At 46.4% G+C, this 19,643-nt stretch overlaps 1 protein-coding gene across 2 annotated transcripts in view; it reads left to right on the top strand.

Annotated features, from left to right (window-relative positions):
- Window positions 1-19,643, top strand: part of LOC146809601 (uncharacterized) — a 177,867-nt gene that overhangs the window by 106,699 nt on the left and 51,525 nt on the right. Inside the window, exons 4-5 of one of the 2 annotated variants that reach the window (XM_085616441.1) lie at window positions 3,740-3,767; window positions 12,693-12,710. In XM_085616441.1, coding sequence (XP_085472567.1) covers window positions 3,740-3,767; window positions 12,693-12,710 — 46 coding nt within the window. Of the gene's footprint in view, window positions 1-3,739; window positions 6,073-12,692; window positions 12,711-19,643 lie in introns of those variants that run through there. The other variant, XM_085616440.1, reaches the window with a different exon arrangement.

Raw genomic sequence — 19,643 nt, forward strand, 5'->3', positions numbered from 1 at the left:
CTTCTTGCACGTGCACAGTGACTTTTGTTTTGTAGACTTTTTTTTTTTTACACCAGATCTCCTCTTAACTTCTCATGTTAGATCGGAGTGCCTGGCCTGTTTTAGGTCTCGCCTAGGCAGCGCATGCGCTGTCTCTCCGAGACATGCAGTATATACTTTAGGGGGAAGCTTCGCATAAGCTCCGCCCACTTCCCCCGCCCATCTTTTTCTTTGGCTTACAGCCTAAATGCTGCCTTCTGATTGGCTTTTGACTTGTTAGTCCCTCCTCCTGACGTCCATGTCTTCATTTGTATACTTCCGAGGCTATTGGCCCCTTTACTGAAACACTATTTTGTGTCCTGTGTCCCCCCACCCACCCTCCCACAGTTTGGAACTTTTGGCACCACCCTGACCCTCCCCACTCCCATTCGTGCCTTTTTAAACACACGCACTGATATTTGTAATGCAATACCGCTCGCGTAAATGCGAGTCGTGTTGCATTGCAAATGCTTATTTTAAAAAAAAATTGTAAGCACTATTTTCTTACGTTCAGTCTCCTCCTCCTCCCTCCTCCCCCGTAGTCCATGCCTTCTCTTCCCCCCCGCCAGCACCCGCACTCTTGTTACAAATGCTTGTTTTATCGGATAGATAGTCTACGGTAATACCACATTACAAAAACATAAAATGTCTACCGACCTCGAAACAAATCGACTTCTGCCTCCGTATAATAAGAAAACGTCTTTTAAGCCAAAAGTAAACTGCATAAATAACAAACCAGCTTTAGATACTATTGAAGCTGCCAGAGGTCGCTGATTATAAAATAATAGGGGAAAAAAAGCCATTCCAAGATGGCGGCCCGATAAACGAAGTGTGACTGATTCAGTTTCCTCGTCTCACACCACTTTAAAGAAGGACTACAAGAGCCATGAACTCACTTCCGTTTCTTTTCTTCTTCCGTCTGTGGTAAGATGCAGGCTCCGTCCCCTCAACACACCTACTTCCCTGTTCCCGGGCACTCGGATTTCTCCATTCATACAGTGTCACTCAGAGTGACACCTCGTGCTCGAAGCTGCCCATTTCTGCCCCCGGCCCCTTCCACGCACACTCATCTATTTTCCAGAAGTGGTCTGCCCTGACACCCCTGAAAGTTGCTGCATTGTTACCCTGTCCTGACAGCTCTTTCCTCTGCCAGAAGCAGAACCATAGGGGTGAGTACTGCGGACCAGCAGCAGGGAGCAGGGCGCTGCACAGGGCTCAGCTAGGACCGCTGGCTGTAGAGTTGGGGCAGAAAGCAAAGGGGCCAAGGACAGAGCTAACCGTCAAGTGTGGTGCAGGCAGCAGTATACACTATGGTGTGCCCCCACCCCCCTCCCGCAGTCCAATGCCTTCTCGCATCTGCCTTGTTAAAGTAAAAGCGCGCATGGCGCCCTGCAAATTCAAATAAGTAGCGCCATTGCTGAAGCCGGTGTTCCCTTGTCTTGCACTCCTGTTGTTTTGGTGGCTGCTTGTTTGTATTTGCAGCGCGCCATGCCACTTTCACTTTAAAAATAGCTGCTGTACCTCACAGCACTCGCCTCATAAAGTGAAAGTGAGCATGACGTGCTGCAACTACAAACAAGCGGCTGCCAGTGCCGATGTTCAACAGACGGGGAGCAAAAAAAATGAAAAGCGGCTTCCGCCCTCAAGTTTGTGCTATATATAATTGTAAAAAAGGAAAAAAAATACAGTATTCTGCCATTGGTGATTTCAGGTGGTGGACCTGCTGCTTTCTTTTCCACTTGAGTATGCCCACCAACAATGAAGGAACTGTAGCCTGCGCAGACCCTTGCTTCTCCCTCCCAATCCATGCTCACTGTGAGGAGGACCCTCGAGTCGTAGGCTGCAGGATTTTTCCAGGCCACTAGCCAGGCCAGACTCTGCCTGGAGTTTCAAGTCCTGCAGGCCGCCCCTACTGCACACTCAGCCCCCTGGTGCCTGTGACCACCAGACATTGGTACGGGGGCCCCGCCTGTCGGCCCTTTTATGTTAATTAAATTTAGCGATGCTGCAAGATTATTTAACAATCTCAACCTTGGACCCCAGTCCAGCTGAGCCACGCACTGTAAAAGCAGCCCTCTACCAATGCGGCCCCAGCTCGGCACACGCACACAGGAAAGCTGCCTTCAGTCTCCTGCCTACACCATAGCTCCTGGAAGAGGATCCCACCAGACCAAGGCCATCAGAGGGACACAATTGGAGAAACCAGCTTAGCGCAGTGGCAGCGAGTGTCACTACATCAATACAGCCACCTACAGCCACTCTACATAGTACTGCCGGCAGCTTGAGTGACCCTCTTCCCAACAATCTGGCCAAACACACTCTCTAGACCACCCTGGCACCGCAGGAGGACACGTCATGGTGGCACAGGTGAGTGTCTAGCAGTGCAATGAAGTATGTCTGTGAGAGTGTCGAAGCGAGGTCAATTACGACTTAATGGGCAAAATATTCTGTATTGTTCAGGTGCACATATCAGGGATTTATGGGTCTTGGAAGCAGGGTCAGATTGGGAGGTCGGGAATTCGTCGATGGGCCAGTAGACGAGGGCCAGCTGTTAGCCGGTGTGCTTTTAGCCTCAGTGCCTCGTCTGAAAACTCACCTGCTAGGAATATGTCATACAAAGTAATCTCCTGTAGTCGTAGAAAACTGCATTTCACACAGCTTGGTTGGCACACTCTCATGCACAGAATGACAGCAGACCTTCCTGGTTGAGTACCCCTTGGGCCTGTGCCTGTTCCATACTAATCATGTGCTTCGGCCTATGCATCCTCTAGAGATGCCTGGAACTGCATTATTAGGAGGTGTAGGGAGTAGGGGACGAGGTGGAACAAGCAGTTCTGTGGCACCGGTGCCCTGGATGGTCTGCTAACGTTAACTGGACACTTAGCTGTCCTCGTGGGAAGCAATGCCTTTTTGCATTACACTGGCCTCTAGGGTTTCAAGCAGCCCAGTGGTGTAAAGGCTGAGGCCAGAGGATTATGTGGGACAGGTCCAGTTAAAAATCAGTAAAGGTTCCTACCAACTATATTGATCCCCTTTATGTTGGAAATAAAAACACTTTGACAGTATGTACAAGAATTCTAAAAGTAATGCAAGTCAGTGATGCAGTCCCATTTACCACTTATCTATGTTATTTTTATGTTCCACATAGTTGTTTTGCAATAGACGGTCCACTGATGAAGGAAGTTTTGCCGAAACGCGCGTAGTCTCCATCTACCGCATTGCTCTCATCAACTACACATCAACTGTTATACGAATTTATGCATTTCTTTCCCAAATACAACTCTTGATATTTGTGATTTACTCTTTGTAAATAATTGCCATTGTGTATATATTTTTTCTACCTTTTGAAAAGAAAATAAGGAAGTTATCTTAATAGATGAATTTAAAAAGATGTCTATTTATATAGAAAAATAATTGATGAATACAAATAAAATTATATGTACATTTTTCAATATTAATTTTGTGTCTTTGATCTATATGTGGAGCACAGCTTTTTGGTTACGTTTATATACCTGGTATTTGTTGTCATAATTTGATCGCTACTTGCTATCTATCTTTTTCCTATCATTGTTCAAGTCCCTGCGTATAGCAAGTTTATTGGTTATGTAGGGGTCCCCTTTTTTCAAAAATATACTTCTCACATTGCACAAGACTGATTATTGAAAAATTGCAATTGGATTTGTTTTTTGTTCTTCTGATTTGCATTTTCCTTCTCTTTCAGAAAGAGCTACATATCTATTTTCGTCCACGTAAGTTTATACTCTATCTACTGAAATACAAAATTGTAAATCTTTGTGTTGTTTCTGACAGTTCCATGGATTTTTGCTGCCATAGCCTAAGTGCAATTTGCCAGTCCCCTCGCCTGCAACGGAGCAACATTTAATAATTGTAGTAGTAATTTTACACCTAGTGTCTCCCCTGAGGGTACTCAGGACAGTGACCTTTAATTGCCTTACCTTAGAATTAGCCCTGCTCGAGATTAATCCATTCGAACATGGACAGAGGGCCAATTGTAGGACAGGGCAATGCTGGGAACTACCACAGACGGGGGAAAATTGCACCTGGGAGCATGAAATTTGGCCATTTTACTAGTTGATGGAGTGGAAAAAGGTGACACCATCCCAGCCCTAGACCATGCTGTGTACATCTCCTCATGTATGCATTCATTGAGATAATTAAATGAATTGTCACATATTTAATATATTGCCACAAAATTATTGCTTTGCTGTATTTCAACGGTGTTCTCAACAGACGTAGCCGAGTCGACGCAGCTCTTCTTTCAATTACTTGAGGTTAAAAAGGCACGTGGGAATAGTAATTGTTTACTGCCCATTTTGAGTGTTTGTGTTAGAAGGCATTATTGTCACATGGCTCCATCGTTGGACTTTGTCATCCACGGGAAGACGTAAGGCACTCTGGGATCTGAAGCGCTGACGGTAAGTACACATCGTTTTCTGCCCCTAGAGTTATCTTAACTGCAGGTTCAATGGTTTGACTGACATGGTATGAATATGGGTAGAGAATGAGACGTGAAGGCCAGATCTGTAACTTTGGAACTGGGGAACCAGGTTCTAATCTGGTGTCATCTCAACATCCTGTGATCCTGGACAAATCATTTATTCCCCCAGCCTAATAAAATAATGTGACCTTGTGTAATGCAACTGGTGCTCATGTAAACCTTCGATTTGAGTTTGCATTGTATAATGCTGCAAAACGAAATGCCTTTGGACTCTTCTCCAAAGCCCACTGCTATCCAGAGGTTGCTTTCCTTGTGAGCCAATTGTGAATTTGTTGCTACTGAGCGATGCTAATAATTAAGAGCACTCTGGTGATGAATCTTACACTGCACCCATCCGGTATCACAGGGATCAATTTGTGTCTGTAGCAGGAAGATCAAAGGATGGCTGGAAGATGAAAAGGAACATCATCTCATTAGTTTACTTTATTGATTCAATGGAAGATTGTTAATAGGCCATACAGCTTGCCTGGGGCACATTTGCCACAGTACAAGCTGGCCCAGAAACCTTGGAACACTCACATCAACCATCGACCCACAAAAGTCCAAAAGCAGGAAGTAACTCCCTTTGTGATGTGGAGAACGAGCAAGAGAAAGTGAATTACACTCATAGGGCTTCTGAAAGAGCAGCAGTGGGCTGGGCATGGCAGAGAGATCCTAGAAGAGCACAGGTCATAAGAGGAGGGATGGTGTACAAGGAATGATGGGTTAATAATAATGGATGATGACTGAGACAAAATGGATCAGGGATAATGGATGATGGCTGAGACAAAATGGATCAGGGATAATGGATGATGGCTGAGGCAAGATGTATCAAGGTTGATGGATGATGAATAATGTTTAACGGATAAAGAACGATGGATGAGGGAACATGGACGTGGAAAGATGGATAAGGAATAATGGATATTGGCTGAGACAAAATTGATCAAGGATGAGGAATAATGGCTAACAGGTGAAGGAGGATGGACGCGGCATGAGAAATAATGGATGAGGGCTGAGGCAAGATGGATCAAGGTTGATAGTTGATGAATAATGGATAACAGGTGAAGGATGATGGATGAGGAAAGATGGACGTGGTATGATGGATGAGGAATAATGGATATTGGCTGAGGCAGAATGGATCAAGGATGATGGATGAGGAATAATGGCTAACAGGTGAAGAAAGATAGAGTAAAGATGGATGTGGAATAATGGATGATGGCTGAGGGAAGAAGAATCCGAGATGAGGGATGAGGAATAATGGGTAACGGATGAAGAGAGATGGACACGAAGTAATGGATAAGGAATAGTGAATGCTGGATCAGGCAAGATGGATCCAGGATGATTGGTGGGGAATGATGGATAAGGACATTCTAAAATTAAAGTTGTAGCAAATTAGTAAATGAATGAACTATCTCAGAATCCAGAGGCACGGCCTGCCAGGAAGTCACCCTCCAAACAAATTCCTCATAAAAGTACTTTGCTTCATTGAGAGGATATATGAATCGCAGGTCCTTTTCAGCACCTCAAACTTTCATCAGTAAGCTCTATAGTACAGCAATATAATAAAATAGATTCCTGGATTGCTTATATAATAAGCAAATGTATTATTTCTAGTGGTGGCATCACAACTCGCCTGCTGTAGGAAAATGGCATCACAAGTCAACCTTATTATTTCAGTTGAGTTCTAATGTCATAATGAACGTTCACAGACGAGAACAGGAATTTAAGAAACACTGCTACTAAATCTGGTACATTTAGGGTTCCAGTTAACCTCTTTTGAAGAACATACATTAATAACCAATATTATTATTTTTATTTATTGCACTACTGGAATAAAGATCAGAGGATCAAACATGCGCCTGCATGTTACTGTGCATTAGGTGAGCTTTCAAAGTCATTTTATTTGACTGCATGAAACATTTGTAACAAATTACAATTGCACATTGATCTAATTAGATCAAAGTGCATATGCTCTATTCTGCTTATCTGCAACCAAAGTATCTCTTCCATCAGAGAAAGCATGACCGCAAGTATTAAAGCGCGTGCTAGATGCTGTTACCATGGTTTATAATATCGAGGGTGTGCCCTACCTAACGTATGTAAAGGTATATGGCACGTCATCTGGGAATTCTGTGACCATTAAGGAACGCGTACATACGGGCTTGTTGTTTGACAACAATATGTTCAAGGCATATGAGCTGCAGAATCCATACTATTGCATAGATCGCCATCTAGTGTTCGGCTTGGATGCTTGCACCTTGTTGTTGTCTTGGAAGAAGTCTTTTGTGGTCATGAGATAGGGGACTCCTCCCTTGGACCATAGTGCGTATGGGCATCGACACCATCCTTAGATTGTTTTTCTCCGCCATTGGGTTCGGATGTAACTTCAGCGCTCCGGTACTGTGTTTTCCAAACCATTTCGACACGCAAACCATCGCAAACACAACGGTATTGTTCTCGTTTGCGTGCCTCTCGACACGCTAACTCAAATTTCGATTCCGGTCGTCAACGCGGGCAGCTGGGCCTGGCAACACCATTCGGGCCTATGGCTAATGGAAAGGACTCCATTCAAAAAATGGAGCTAAATCCCCACACAGCGACCAACACAAGGTCTGCAACCTTTGTCTCTCGCCCGAGCACGAAGAGAAAAATTGCCAAGCCTGCGCCTCCTTCCGGTCCAAGAAGACTATCTGTGATCGCCGGGCTCGACGTCACGTTATGGCACATCAGGTTGCACCGGTGCCAGAAGACATTTTCGATGAAGGCCCAACATACCAGAGGCATAGGATTCGGAGGATCTCGACATCGTATCTGAGGCAGATGACTCCGACTCCGATGACCACATCACTCCAGGTCAATGAGTGAGTTCAACTGAAGGCTCCGGTCAAGACTTTGCCTTAGTCGTGACCAAAAGAAGACTTCAGAAGCCCCGCCCACGGGCCCGGCTCTGAAGCTAAAGGAAAAGCCTTCCGGCGGCTCGTGACCGTGCAAGCCGTACGTCAGTGCCCCAAAGACACAGTCAGTGCTGAAAGCGGGAACACATCCTACTCCCGCTGTCTCCAAAAAGGCCTCGGCACCAAGCGCTTCGGCACTAAAAGAACAAAAGGCCTCGGATCCGAAGACTCCTCGAAAACCTTTGGATCCGAACAAGATTTTGGACTCTACACCTAAGCCGAAGGACCCAAAAACCCCTTCTAAGGCTCCAGAGCACAAATCCAAACCTCGTTCGGAACCGAAAAAGCCGCCTCCGAAAGCACACGCCGATGAGGAAGAACTGTTTCTACCAGATCTCATCGATCCGAAGTACAAAACACTGCATGTGGACCCTAAAACAAGCCATATTGTCAGTATTTCCAAGAACAAGAGAAAATTGGACACCCCACACATTCCTGAGGTGCCTGTGAAGAAAAAGGGCTGTGCAACTTCACCATTAAGACCCTCTTCTCCTTTTCTTCCTACTAAGCCTTTCTCTCCTCCAAAGTCTCCTATACTTCCTCCATACTCACCACCACCACAGGACGATGATGACCAAGGGGGTGGTGGTGGAAATAATGACCCTTTCAATAAACCTGATGATGACACTGACATACCACAGGATACATGGGACGACTACAATGACCCTGTAGATCCTCCAGACCTTCCTGATCCAGATGCATACCCAACAAGGCCTTCTCCCCCAGATGACAACGTTGGCTTTAGTCAGCTCATTGATAGGGCTGCCCAATATCATGGCGTTCAAATGCATTCAGACCCCACAGAGGAAGACTTCCTGTTAGACACTTTTGCACTGTCACAAAAGACAGTACAAACATTACCCATGCTGAAGGGGGTCATTAAACATGCTACAGACGTCTTCAAAGACCCTGTCAGTTATTAAACATGCTACAGACGTCTTCAAAGACCCTGTCAGGACTAGGATTCTCAATCCTCGGATTGATAAAAAAATATCAACCCGCCCCTAATGATCCCACCTACTTTAAGGGCCAACTCCCCTTAGATTCCCTAGTAGTGACCAATGCTAGGAAGCGTGCCAACTCTCAGACCTCCGGTGATGCTCCACCTCCAGAAAAAGAGTCTAAATTGCTAGACGCTTCAGGCAAACGAGTTGCCTCCCAGACAGCTAATCACTGAAGGATAGCTAATGCACAAGCATTACTTACCAGATACGATAGGGCTCGCTACGACGAGCTTGAGGGCCAAATGCAGCATTTGCCTGACCAATACAAGGCCAAAGCCAATGATTTGATTCAGGAGGGCAAGTTCATAACAAACGCATCCATTAAATGTGCCCTCGATGCAGAAAACACTGCATCTAGATCAATCAACACTAGTGTGTTATTACAAAGGCACGCATGGTTGCGCATTTCTGGGTTCAAACAAGTAGTGCAGACAACTATCCTGAATCACCCGTTCAATCAGGAACAACTTTTTGGCCCAGCTGTAGACGCAGCCTTAGAGAAAATGAAAAATGACACTGAGACTGCAAAATCTATGGGAGCATTACAGTCTCCATCTACACGAGGCTCCTTTCGTCCCTCCTTTTGTAGAAGCGCATCCAAGAACATCAGCACAGACACTGCTTCCTCCTCATAACGAAAGTCCCAAACAGACAACCCCCAACAAGGAATATTTCAGAGGTGGGTACAGGGGAAATAAAAAAGAGAGGCAAAGGTAACAACACTCGCATCTCCCCCACTAACAAACAGTGTCTTCCCTCCACTACCTCCAGACCATTCCACACCGGTCGGAGGGAGACTCTCGCAGTTCCTACCTGTCTGGAATTCCATCACTACAGACAGGTGGGTAAGACAAATTATCCAGTATGGTTACTGCCTGGAAATTACTGCAACTCCCCCCAACATACCGCCCAAACATCATCCCATGTCCATAGAACATCTAACGCTCCTCAAACAGGACGTTCTCTCACTGATTCAAAAGCATGCAATAGAACCAGTTCCCCTAGAGCATCAAGGGACAGGGGTTTACTCCCTATATTTTCTAATCCCCAAAAAAGGACGGTACTCTCAGGTCGATACTGGACCTCAGACCTCTCAGTTTCTACATACAGTCAGATCACTTTCACATGATCACTCTTTAACAAGTCCTTCCACTGCATCAACACGGCGACTTCCTTGCCATATTAGATCTCAAGGACGCCTACTTCCATATTCCCATACACCCTGCTCACAGGAAATATCCAAGATTCACAGTGGATGGCCAACACTATCAGTTCAAGGTTCTCCCATTCGGAGTAACCACAGCACCCAGGGTCTTCACAAAGTGTCTCGCGGTAGTAGCTGCACACTTGTGAAGACAGCAGATCCATGTGTTTCCATACTTGGACGACTGGCTGATAAAAGCCAGGTCACAGTCAGTGTGTTCATCACACTCACCAAACAATTCTACTGCTACACCACTTGGGGTTCACAATAAACCACGCCAAGTCACGTCTACAACCTTCCTACCTACATCAGTTTCTAGGGGCCATGATAGATACTTCCAAAGCTCTAGCATACCCCAATCCAGCCAGGATAGCCAGTATGCAAACCCTTATCACAAAATTTCAACCCCAACACTCCCTTCCAGCTCGAGTGTTTATGCAGCTCATAGGAATGATGACCTCTTGCATTATCATAGTACCTCACGCAAGACTTCAGATGCGCCCCTTACAAGAATGTTTAGCACGTCAGTGGAACTAGGCTCAAGGTCAACTTACAGATGTGGTGTTGGTGGACAGCCGCACACATCGCTCTCTGCAGTGGTGGAACACACAAAACCTTTCCAGAGGGCGGCCGTTCCTGGAGCCAGTTCCACAGATAGTGCTAACAGCGTATGCCTCACTCACCGGCTGGGGAGCCCATCTCCTAAACCACACAGTTCAGGGCAGGTCGGCCACTCAACAGAAAGTGCTCCACATCAATCACCTAGAATTACTAGCAATATTTGTAGCGTTAAAGTCATTCCAAGCACATCTCCTCAACAAGACTGTCCTGGTCCGCACAGACAATATGACAGCAATGTATTACATACAGAAACAAGGAGAAACACACTCTTTGCAGCTGTCTCTTCTAGCGCAAAGCATATGGAGATGGGCCATTCCGCAAAACATATATCTCCTGGCAGAACATCTTCCAGGAGTGCACAATCAGATTGCGGATCTGCTAAGTCGTCAGACACAGCGGAAACACGAATGGGAACTTCATCCTCAAGTTCTTCAACCATTTTTCCAAATGTGGGGCCACCCAGACATAGATCTGTTCGCCACACACGCAAATGCAAAATGCCCAACCTTCGCCGCCTGGTTTCCACACCCGTTGTCCAAGGGCAATGCGATATGGATGAACTGGTCAGGCAGATTTGTGTACACTTTTCCGCCACTCCCACTCATTCCGTTAGTAGTACGCAAGCTCAAGCAACAGTCTCTCAAGATGATCCTAGTTGCTCCCACCTGGGCACGGCAACCATGGTTCACAACACTCCTCAAACTCTCAGTAGTTCCACACCAAAAACTACATCTCTCCCCAAAGCTGCTGACGCAGAACCATGGAGAGATAAGGCACCCAGATCCAGAACAACTGAAGCTAGAAATCTGGCTCCTGAAGTCCTAGAGTTTGGTTACCTTAACCTCCCACCAGTATGAACATTATCAAAGAAGCCAGACGCCCTATTACTAGAGCTTGCTATGCAGCCAAATGGAAACGATTCGTCATTTACTGCAATCCCAACAAAATTGACCCGCTAGATGCTTCAATACAAAACATAATTTGCTATTTACTGCATCTATAAGGATGTAATCTAGCCTACTCATCCAAAAATCTGGCTGCCCTTGCCGCCTACCTGCAAAACGGACAACATTTATGGAAGGCCTTAAAAGGATAATTCCTCCCACACTGCCGCCCTCTCCGGTGTGGAATCTAAACATTGTCCTTACTAGACTCATGGGTCCTCCATTTGAACGAACGGCAGTTCCTTACATGGAAAGTAGCTTTCCTTGTCGCAATCACCTCTCCCAGGAGAGTGAGTGAGATCCAGGCTTTAACCATACAAGAACCATTCTTACAAATACATCGTAACAAGTTGGTTCTTAGAACAAATCCAAAATTCCTTCCCAAAGTAATCTCTGCTTTTCATTTTAATCAATCTGTAGAGTTACCAGTGTTTTTCCAAAACCCATATTCCATTGCAGAGAGAGCTCTTCACACACTAGACGTCAAAAAAAGACAAATCAACTGTCTGTAGCTTTCTCTCCGCCGCATAAAGGAAACCCCATCTCCAAAGCTGGAATTGCCAGGTGGATAGTCAAATGCATTCAAATATGCTATCAGGAGGCAAAACGCACATCAACAATTCCCCATAGAGCACACTCAACACGCAAACTAGTGGCTTCCATGGCACTCTTAGGGAACATTCCCCTAGAAGACATTTGTAAGGCAGCAACATGGTCTACCACACACACCTTCACCAAACACTATTGTGTGGACGTGCAGGTGAAGCAACAGGCTTCTGCAGGGCAGGCTGTTCTTAAGACACTTTTCCAAACCACTGCAACAGATACAGGTGACCACTGCTAAGGGAGACACTGCTGTACAGTCTATGCAAAAGTATGAATTCTGCAGCTCATATGCCTCGAACGGAAAATGCCACTTACCAGTATGCATCTGTTCTTGCCGTGTAGATCTGCAGAATATCATAAGCCCACCCGCCTCCCCGGGACCTGTATCTGTTCTAGTGTTATCTTACTTAGATAAATTCACATGGACATCTTTTCTGTTTCTTACAAACTCCATCATTTCCCGTCATGGCGAAAAACAATTTAAGGATGGAGTCGATGCCCATGCGTACTATCGTTCAAAGGAGGAGTCACTTATCTCGTGACCACAAAAGACTTCTTCCAAGACAACAACAAGGTGCAAGCATCCGAGCCCAACACCAGATGGCAATCTATGCAAAAGTATGATATTCTACAGCTCTACATGCCAAGAACAGATGCATACTGGTAAGTAGCATTTTCCTTCTTGGTCACTTGGAATATCTGTGTACCGTAAGATAAGAGTTATGGCATTGCATATACTATTGAATGCTAAGTGTATGAAAGTAACTGCATGTACAAATTTAGCACATGGTTGGTAACTTACAAGACATGGAACTTCTGTAACTTATTTTATTTCATTTTCAGGTGCAATGCAGAATTCAGGTAACTATTAGCAAAGCTGTGTCTCCACAGGTGCAGTAACCGTGTAAGTGGGGGATGGGGCAATGTATAAGGTGATGTGTACGAATTAATGTAAAAAGAAAACTGAGAAACCACATTGTAGGATACTAAATAATGAAAAAACAGTGTTCGAGGCATTTGTGGATGTAGATAAACATGCTCTGCGTACTCCTGCAATCTAGTGTTGGTCCCAGATATGTGCAAGTTGTTTTTTGTCAAAGAAGTCTTTCGAGTCACAAGGTAGAGTGACTTCTTCTCCTAGTGATAATGCGCATGGGCCTCAAATCCATTGTTAGATTGTTTTCTTTCCGCTGCCGGGTTCGGACGTGTGCTCCTGTGCTTCGGTTCAATGCCATTGCAGTGCTCTTTTCGGTTCACACGGTACCTTCCCTCCATTGGAATTGTACAACGATCACGTTCCTCTTCTTTCCTGTGTCGGTCGACGTTCGAATACTTCGATCGAGCTGGATTCGTATCGACCACGGCCCCTCCTGGGCCTCGCCTGGCGGAGCCTACTACCGCCTCTGTCATATCTTTTCACCATGTCTCGATGGTGATGGAGCGGACACCTTTTCGCTATTGTCCTTACTGTCATGCAAAATACCTTTGGACCGCTCTACATCAGGTCTGTAATTTGTGTCCGTCACAGGAACAACAAGGTGAACTGCAACGCCTGTTGCTCCTTCCGCTTCAAAAAGACTCTTCACGACCGTCGATTCAAGATGTTGCATTGGAGAGTACAAGATACACCAGACCTGTTGATCCCTGTGATGTCGAGTGGGAACAACACCCACAGCCATTGACTGCAGTTGAATAGGTTTTCTCTCTTGAAGACCACTCCAGCTCCAACCTGGAGACATTCCACCTACTCAGCAGTCCGTGAGTATATCACTCCCTATCCTGAGCAGCTTTCTGCCAAAAGCATGCAGCCTCTCTGGAACATCAGAGACAAGCTTTTGGACTACCAATCCCTTCAGGCCATGGTTGGTGCACAGCAACTATTTCGAACACCCTGCCCAGATCAGGCTCGACACTGAAAAAACCTTCCAGGTCGAGCGCTTCGGTTCCAACCTCCCCGGCACTGAGTTGACCCTCGGCATTGAATTCATCCGAGCGAACTATCGGTGCCGAAACAAAATCCAGTTTCGGAGCTGAAAACTTTTGAGTCGACCTCCAAGTCCGACATCAGCACACCATTCAAGCCCATGCACCATAAGCTACAGGAACAACTCGATTCAAGGCAAAAGCAGCTGGTCATCCACCCTCATACTGGCCGCATTCTTGCCCGCCCTTCAGGACCTGCTGCTCCATCCTCTAAATGGCAGGTATCCTTCCAGGAAGCTTTGGACGCTCCTGTTCTTGCAAATGTACACAGGAAAGCAGATAAGGCCACTTGCACCACCATCACCCCCACCCATTCCCCCATGTTTGCCTTCTCCCTCTCTATCTCCTTTTACAGGATCCCCTATGACATTGCACCTCCGGGTTCTCCACATTCTGACACAGGTGGGCACGTTGGGGGGAGGGAGGGACAAATTTGATACTCCTCCACAGGAGGACCCATGGGACTCTTACAATATAGTCACCAACCCAGATCTTTACCCTGCCTGCCCTTTCCCTCCTGATGACTCTACATCTATCCAAGAACTCCTTAATAGAGCTGCCTCCTACCATAAGGTGGGTTTCCACATGGAGCCCCTAGAAGAGGAGTGTATTTTTTTAAACCATTTCCTCAACTCACCACACCGCCCAATATCTTCCACTGCTTGAGGGCATGCTTTGTCACACCCCTGACACTTTTAAAGATCCCATCAGAGCTAGGTTATAATACCTACGGTGACCATGCATTTGCTCTCTTGATCTGGCAGCATGACTGACCACAAATAAATATATATGTACATACATATATTTATTTGTTGTCAGCTGCCTCCTGACTCACTCTTCATGACCACCGCCCGTAAACAAGCAAATTCCCAGGCCAACGGAGATGATCCGCCGCCAGATCAAGAGAGCAAATACATGAATGCGGCGGGGAAAAGGGTAGCAGTGCAATCAGCCAACTACTGGTGTATTGCAAATTCCACAAGTCTCCTTGCAAGATGTGACCGTGCCCACTGGGATGAAATGGAGTAGCTTCTCCAATACCGCCATGACGAGCATAAGAAACGTGGCCAAGAAATAGTATCAGAGGGCAAGCCCATTTTTAATACTTCCAATTGCTGTGCCTTGGACTCCGCTGTCACCGCGGCTGGGGGAGGGGGATATGGGGGGTTGAATACTAGTTTTCTCCGCAGACATTCATGGCTTTGTATTTTTGGCTTAGGTTCAGCACAATCTGCAGAACATGCCTTTTGATGGGGGAACACCGTTTTGGCCCACAGGTGGACCAAACTCTAGAAAAAAAATGAACAATGGATATGGAGACGGCAAAAGTAATGGGGGCGCTTCAAACACCAGCTCCTCGTAGTTCATTTCGTCACCCATCTTACTGCGGAGGTTCAAAGACCACTTCCTCTGAAGCCTCCCCCTCTTACCAACGTACCCAGGGCTAAAAATCCTATCCCAGGTTTTTTTTTTTTATAGAGGGTCCTATACGGGCAATAACTCCAGAGGCGCAAGGGTAGCTCTTCAAAAGAAGCTGCACCCTCCACCAAATTCTGACTGCCTCTTCTTCCTCCCAACCACATAACACCTGTCAGGGGACGTCTACAAGGGTTCTTTCCCACATGGTAAACCATCACCTCAGACCAGTGGGTGTTGGATATTATCCAACATGGTTATTGTCTGGAGCTCACTACTACACTTCCAACCATTCCACCTCGCAAACACAAACTATCCAAGGAACATCAAACACTATTTAAAGAGGTCAAGGACTTCCTTCTCTTTAGCGTTAGAGAACCCATCCCCAACCATCAGCAAGATACAGGAGTGTGCTCACTATACTTCCTCATACCCACAAAGGTGGGTCCCTCAGGCCCCTAAATTAATACATCCTGTCAGAGCACTTTCACATGATAACCTTTCAGGATATCATCGCTCTTCTCCAGCAAGATGACTTTATGGCAGCCCTAGACCTAAAGGACGCCTGCTTCCACATTCCGATACATCCGAGTCATTGTCAAAGTCTCAGGTTTTGTTTGGCGGAAGGCACTGTCAGTTCAAAGTCTTCCCCTTTGTGGTCACTACTGCACCTCCGGTATTCACCAAATGCCTTGCGATGGTAGCTGCCCATCTCAGCAGACAGGGTGTTCATGTTTTCCCATATCTGGATGAGTGGGTCATGAAAGCTGCCACCTGTCACCAGTGTCAAAACCATACACAAACCACAATAGATCTACTTCATTGCTTGACGTTTACCATCAGCGCCACCAGATCCCACCTCTGACCCCTAAAGATCCAGCCTTCTCTAGGGGCTATTCTCAACACAGAGGTAGGCTTGGCCTATCCCCATTTTGCAAGGATCCAGTCTTTTCAAGCACTAATTCCCATGTTCTAACCAGATCAACAACTCTTAGGATGGTCCTGCGTCTCTTGGGCATGATGGCCTTCTACATAGCAATAGTACCCCATGCAAGGCTTCAGGTGCGTCCGTTGCAGATATGTTTAGTGCAACAGTGGTCTCTGACAGAAGGTCATTGGGATGATCTAGTGTTGAATGGCTGCCACACTCATCGCTCTCTGCAGTGGTGGAACACCAACAAACAATTGCAGGGGCAGCCTTTCCTCGACCCTGTTCTGCAGACCATCGTTAGAACGGACGCCTCACTCTTGGGGTGGGGCGCACACTTACAGGATCTGGTGGTACAGGTTCTGTGGGAGACCATTTACCAGGGTTTCCACATCAACTAACTGGAGTTTCTAGTCATTCACCTAGTGTTAAAAACCTTCTTGCCACTCTTGATAGGTAAGGTTGTCCTTGTCCAGATGGACAATATGACAGCCATGTACTACCTTCAAAAACCGGTGAGCGTGGGGGCACACTTTCCACAGTTGGCTCAATTATCTCAGAGACCATTTGGCGTTGGGCTGGCCAACACAACTTTCATTTGTTAGCGGAATACATTCTGGGGATGGACAATAATCTTACCGACCTCATCTGCAGGATGCGGCAACAAGTCAACGAGTGGGTACTCCATCTGCAAATCCTCTCCTGTTAACCTCACAAATGGGGGCTCTCTCAAATAGATCTGTTCTCAACCACAGACAACACCAAATGCATAAACTTCACTTCCGGGTCCCAACACTCGCAGTCCAGCTGCAATGCACTATGGATGAATTGGTCAGGGATATTTGCCTATGCTTCTCCACGTCTCTCTCTCCTTCTATTTGTGGTTTGAAGGCTTCGGCAGATGTCTCTTACACTCTTCTTGGTAGCTCCCACATAAGCTCACCAGTCATAGATCACAACTCTACTCGACCAGGTTGGATCTTCTCACGCAGAACCATGTAGAAATCAGGCACCCAGATCCCTCAAATTGCGCTCTGGCTCCTTAGGTCATAGAATTTGTAAACCTTAATCTGCCATCTGAGTGCATGAGCATTCTCAAGGAAGGCCGCATACCTACCACCCATGCCTGCTACGGGCCAAATGGAATATGTTTTGCTGCTACTGTCACTCAAAACAAATTGCTTGCTACTTGCTTCTTGTACACATTTCTGGGCTAGCCTTTACCTCCATATGCTTACATCTAGCTGCAGTAGCTGTCCATCTTGAGAATGGACAACACATCTCTCTCTTCAAAATACCAGTTATTAAAGGCTTCACAGAAGGTCTCAAAAGAGTGTTTCCTCCCAGGATTCCACCAGCACCCTTATGGAATCTTAACATTGTGCTTACATGACTCATGGGCCCTCCATTTGAGCCCCTGAACAGCTGCTTCCTTCAATTCCTCTCTTGGAAGCTGGCATTTCTTAATTGCTATTACCTCACTCAGGTGTGTCAGTGAGCTTCAAGCTTGGAAGAACCTTTCTTCCAAATACTTAGGGACATTGGAAATGGGCAAGATGGCGGCTGCTTGACTGCTGCGTACGCTGCTCCCCTCCCTTGTCATACAGTAGCCCGGTTACAGCAGGGACCCCATTAAATAGAATATTAGAACCTGAAGAATATGCCGCAAGCACTCAAACACGATACTCAATGCCTCCGGATGAGTACAGCACGAGGATAGGGGGGGTCTGGTAATACGGACAGTGCAAACATTTCGCATAGGCATACATCGATTGAAACTCGCCGTGTACCTTTGGCGTGGAAGGGCTCTTCTGATCCTCGCCGCTGCACGAAGGAACTTGGTTGGGTCTGGTGAGCTCGAGATGTCCCCTAAGACGAAACAGCCTTTGAAGGACGGCGCCTTGACCGCTACGAAGACAAGTTCCTTGGCAAGGAAGACCGCTGAGCTGGATGGCAGAGACGCTGCTCCCACGCTTTTTCCGGAAGGGGCTGAGATTGACGGCAGGACTCCTGGCGGTGAAAAGCTTCCTGTCGACCCGGCAACAAGGCCCAAGTATCAGATGGTGCCTGGGATGTTCTCCGGTCGTGGGAACAGTGGCATGCAGGCAAAAATGCCAATGAGAGGCAAGACGTCCAGCAAGACTGCGGCCGGCGTTACAGATACGGAGTTACCATCTCATGGCCCCCCAATTAAGGTAAAAACTTCATGGGCAAAGGAAATGTCAGAGATTTCTGTAACTGATAAAGTTATTGCAGATATTCCTAACACTGAGTCTAATGGAATGATAGGCAACGAAGCCCAGCTGTTTATTGATAACTCGCTAAACAGTATTGTACCTGCAAATCCCAATAGAATTCCTGATGGAGATAAGTTTTTTTCTTTGACTGATGAATCTGACCACACAAATGTGAGCAAAGTGGAGGGTTCAGAGCCCGAGGCCACGGGGGAGGATAGCAGCAGCTCCCCTTCTAAGATGAATACACAGAGGAGGGTTCTTAAAAAATCTAAGAGAAGGAGTAAGAAGGGGGAAAACAAAGACATTGGCTCAAACTCAGATAATAGTCACACAGGCCAATTACAATGCGACTATTCTGCCACTTAGCTCGTGCTAGAATCTGATGATACAAACCCCCCCCAGAGATTCTAACGCTGGTACTGGGAAGCTGGAAAACCCTCCCTCTATGGAGTTAATATATGCTACCTTAAAACAAATGCAGTCTGAGGCCCGACAGGATCCTAAGAGGGCACAGCTAGCAAATATGAAACTTCAGGGGGCAATCCGTAAAGTGACTTAAGTTTGTTCTGAAATTTCGGACCGAACCACCGCGCTAGAGGAGCGTGTGGTGGGATTGGAGACTGTGGTTGAGGGCACGGAGCAAAAAATGGAGGCAAATGAAGCCAGAATGGGTGATGTCCTCTGGAAGTTGGAGAATTTTGAAAACAGGCAGCGGAGAAATAATCTGAGACTGTTGGGTATAGAGGAAAACGTTGAAGGTAATGACATACGAGGCTTTGTGATCAAACTGTTCAAAAGTGCCTTTCCGGGGCTATCCCAATGGGATTGGGAGACCAAGGTGCAGAGGGTACACAGGTTCCCACTGATGCTGAAGAGGAACAGAACAGGTGCAAGTGATAAACCCAGAGCTATTCTTATCTTCTTTGGAAATTTCCTCTTACGACAAACAATATTTGAGAAACCACGACCGGACGCCAGGAGATCAGTCGAAGGACAATCTTTCTTTGTACGACCAGATTTCTGTCACTCAACGGTAGAAAGAAGATGGAGGCTTCGCCAGTTGATCAGCCTGTTCCAGAAGCTTGGCTGTGTAGTATTTCTTATGAACCCCGCTCGACTCAAGGGTATCCATAAAGGGAACACTAGACTATTCACTTCAGAAATTCAGGCCACGGAACACTTGAAGGAACTCACAAAGGGATAATAGGGTATTTTAGCTATGGATTCTAA

Source organism: Triturus cristatus, chromosome 7 (assembly GCF_964204655.1).
Source record: "Triturus cristatus chromosome 7, aTriCri1.1, whole genome shotgun sequence".
NCBI classification, from domain to species: domain Eukaryota; kingdom Metazoa; phylum Chordata; class Amphibia; order Caudata; family Salamandridae; genus Triturus; species Triturus cristatus.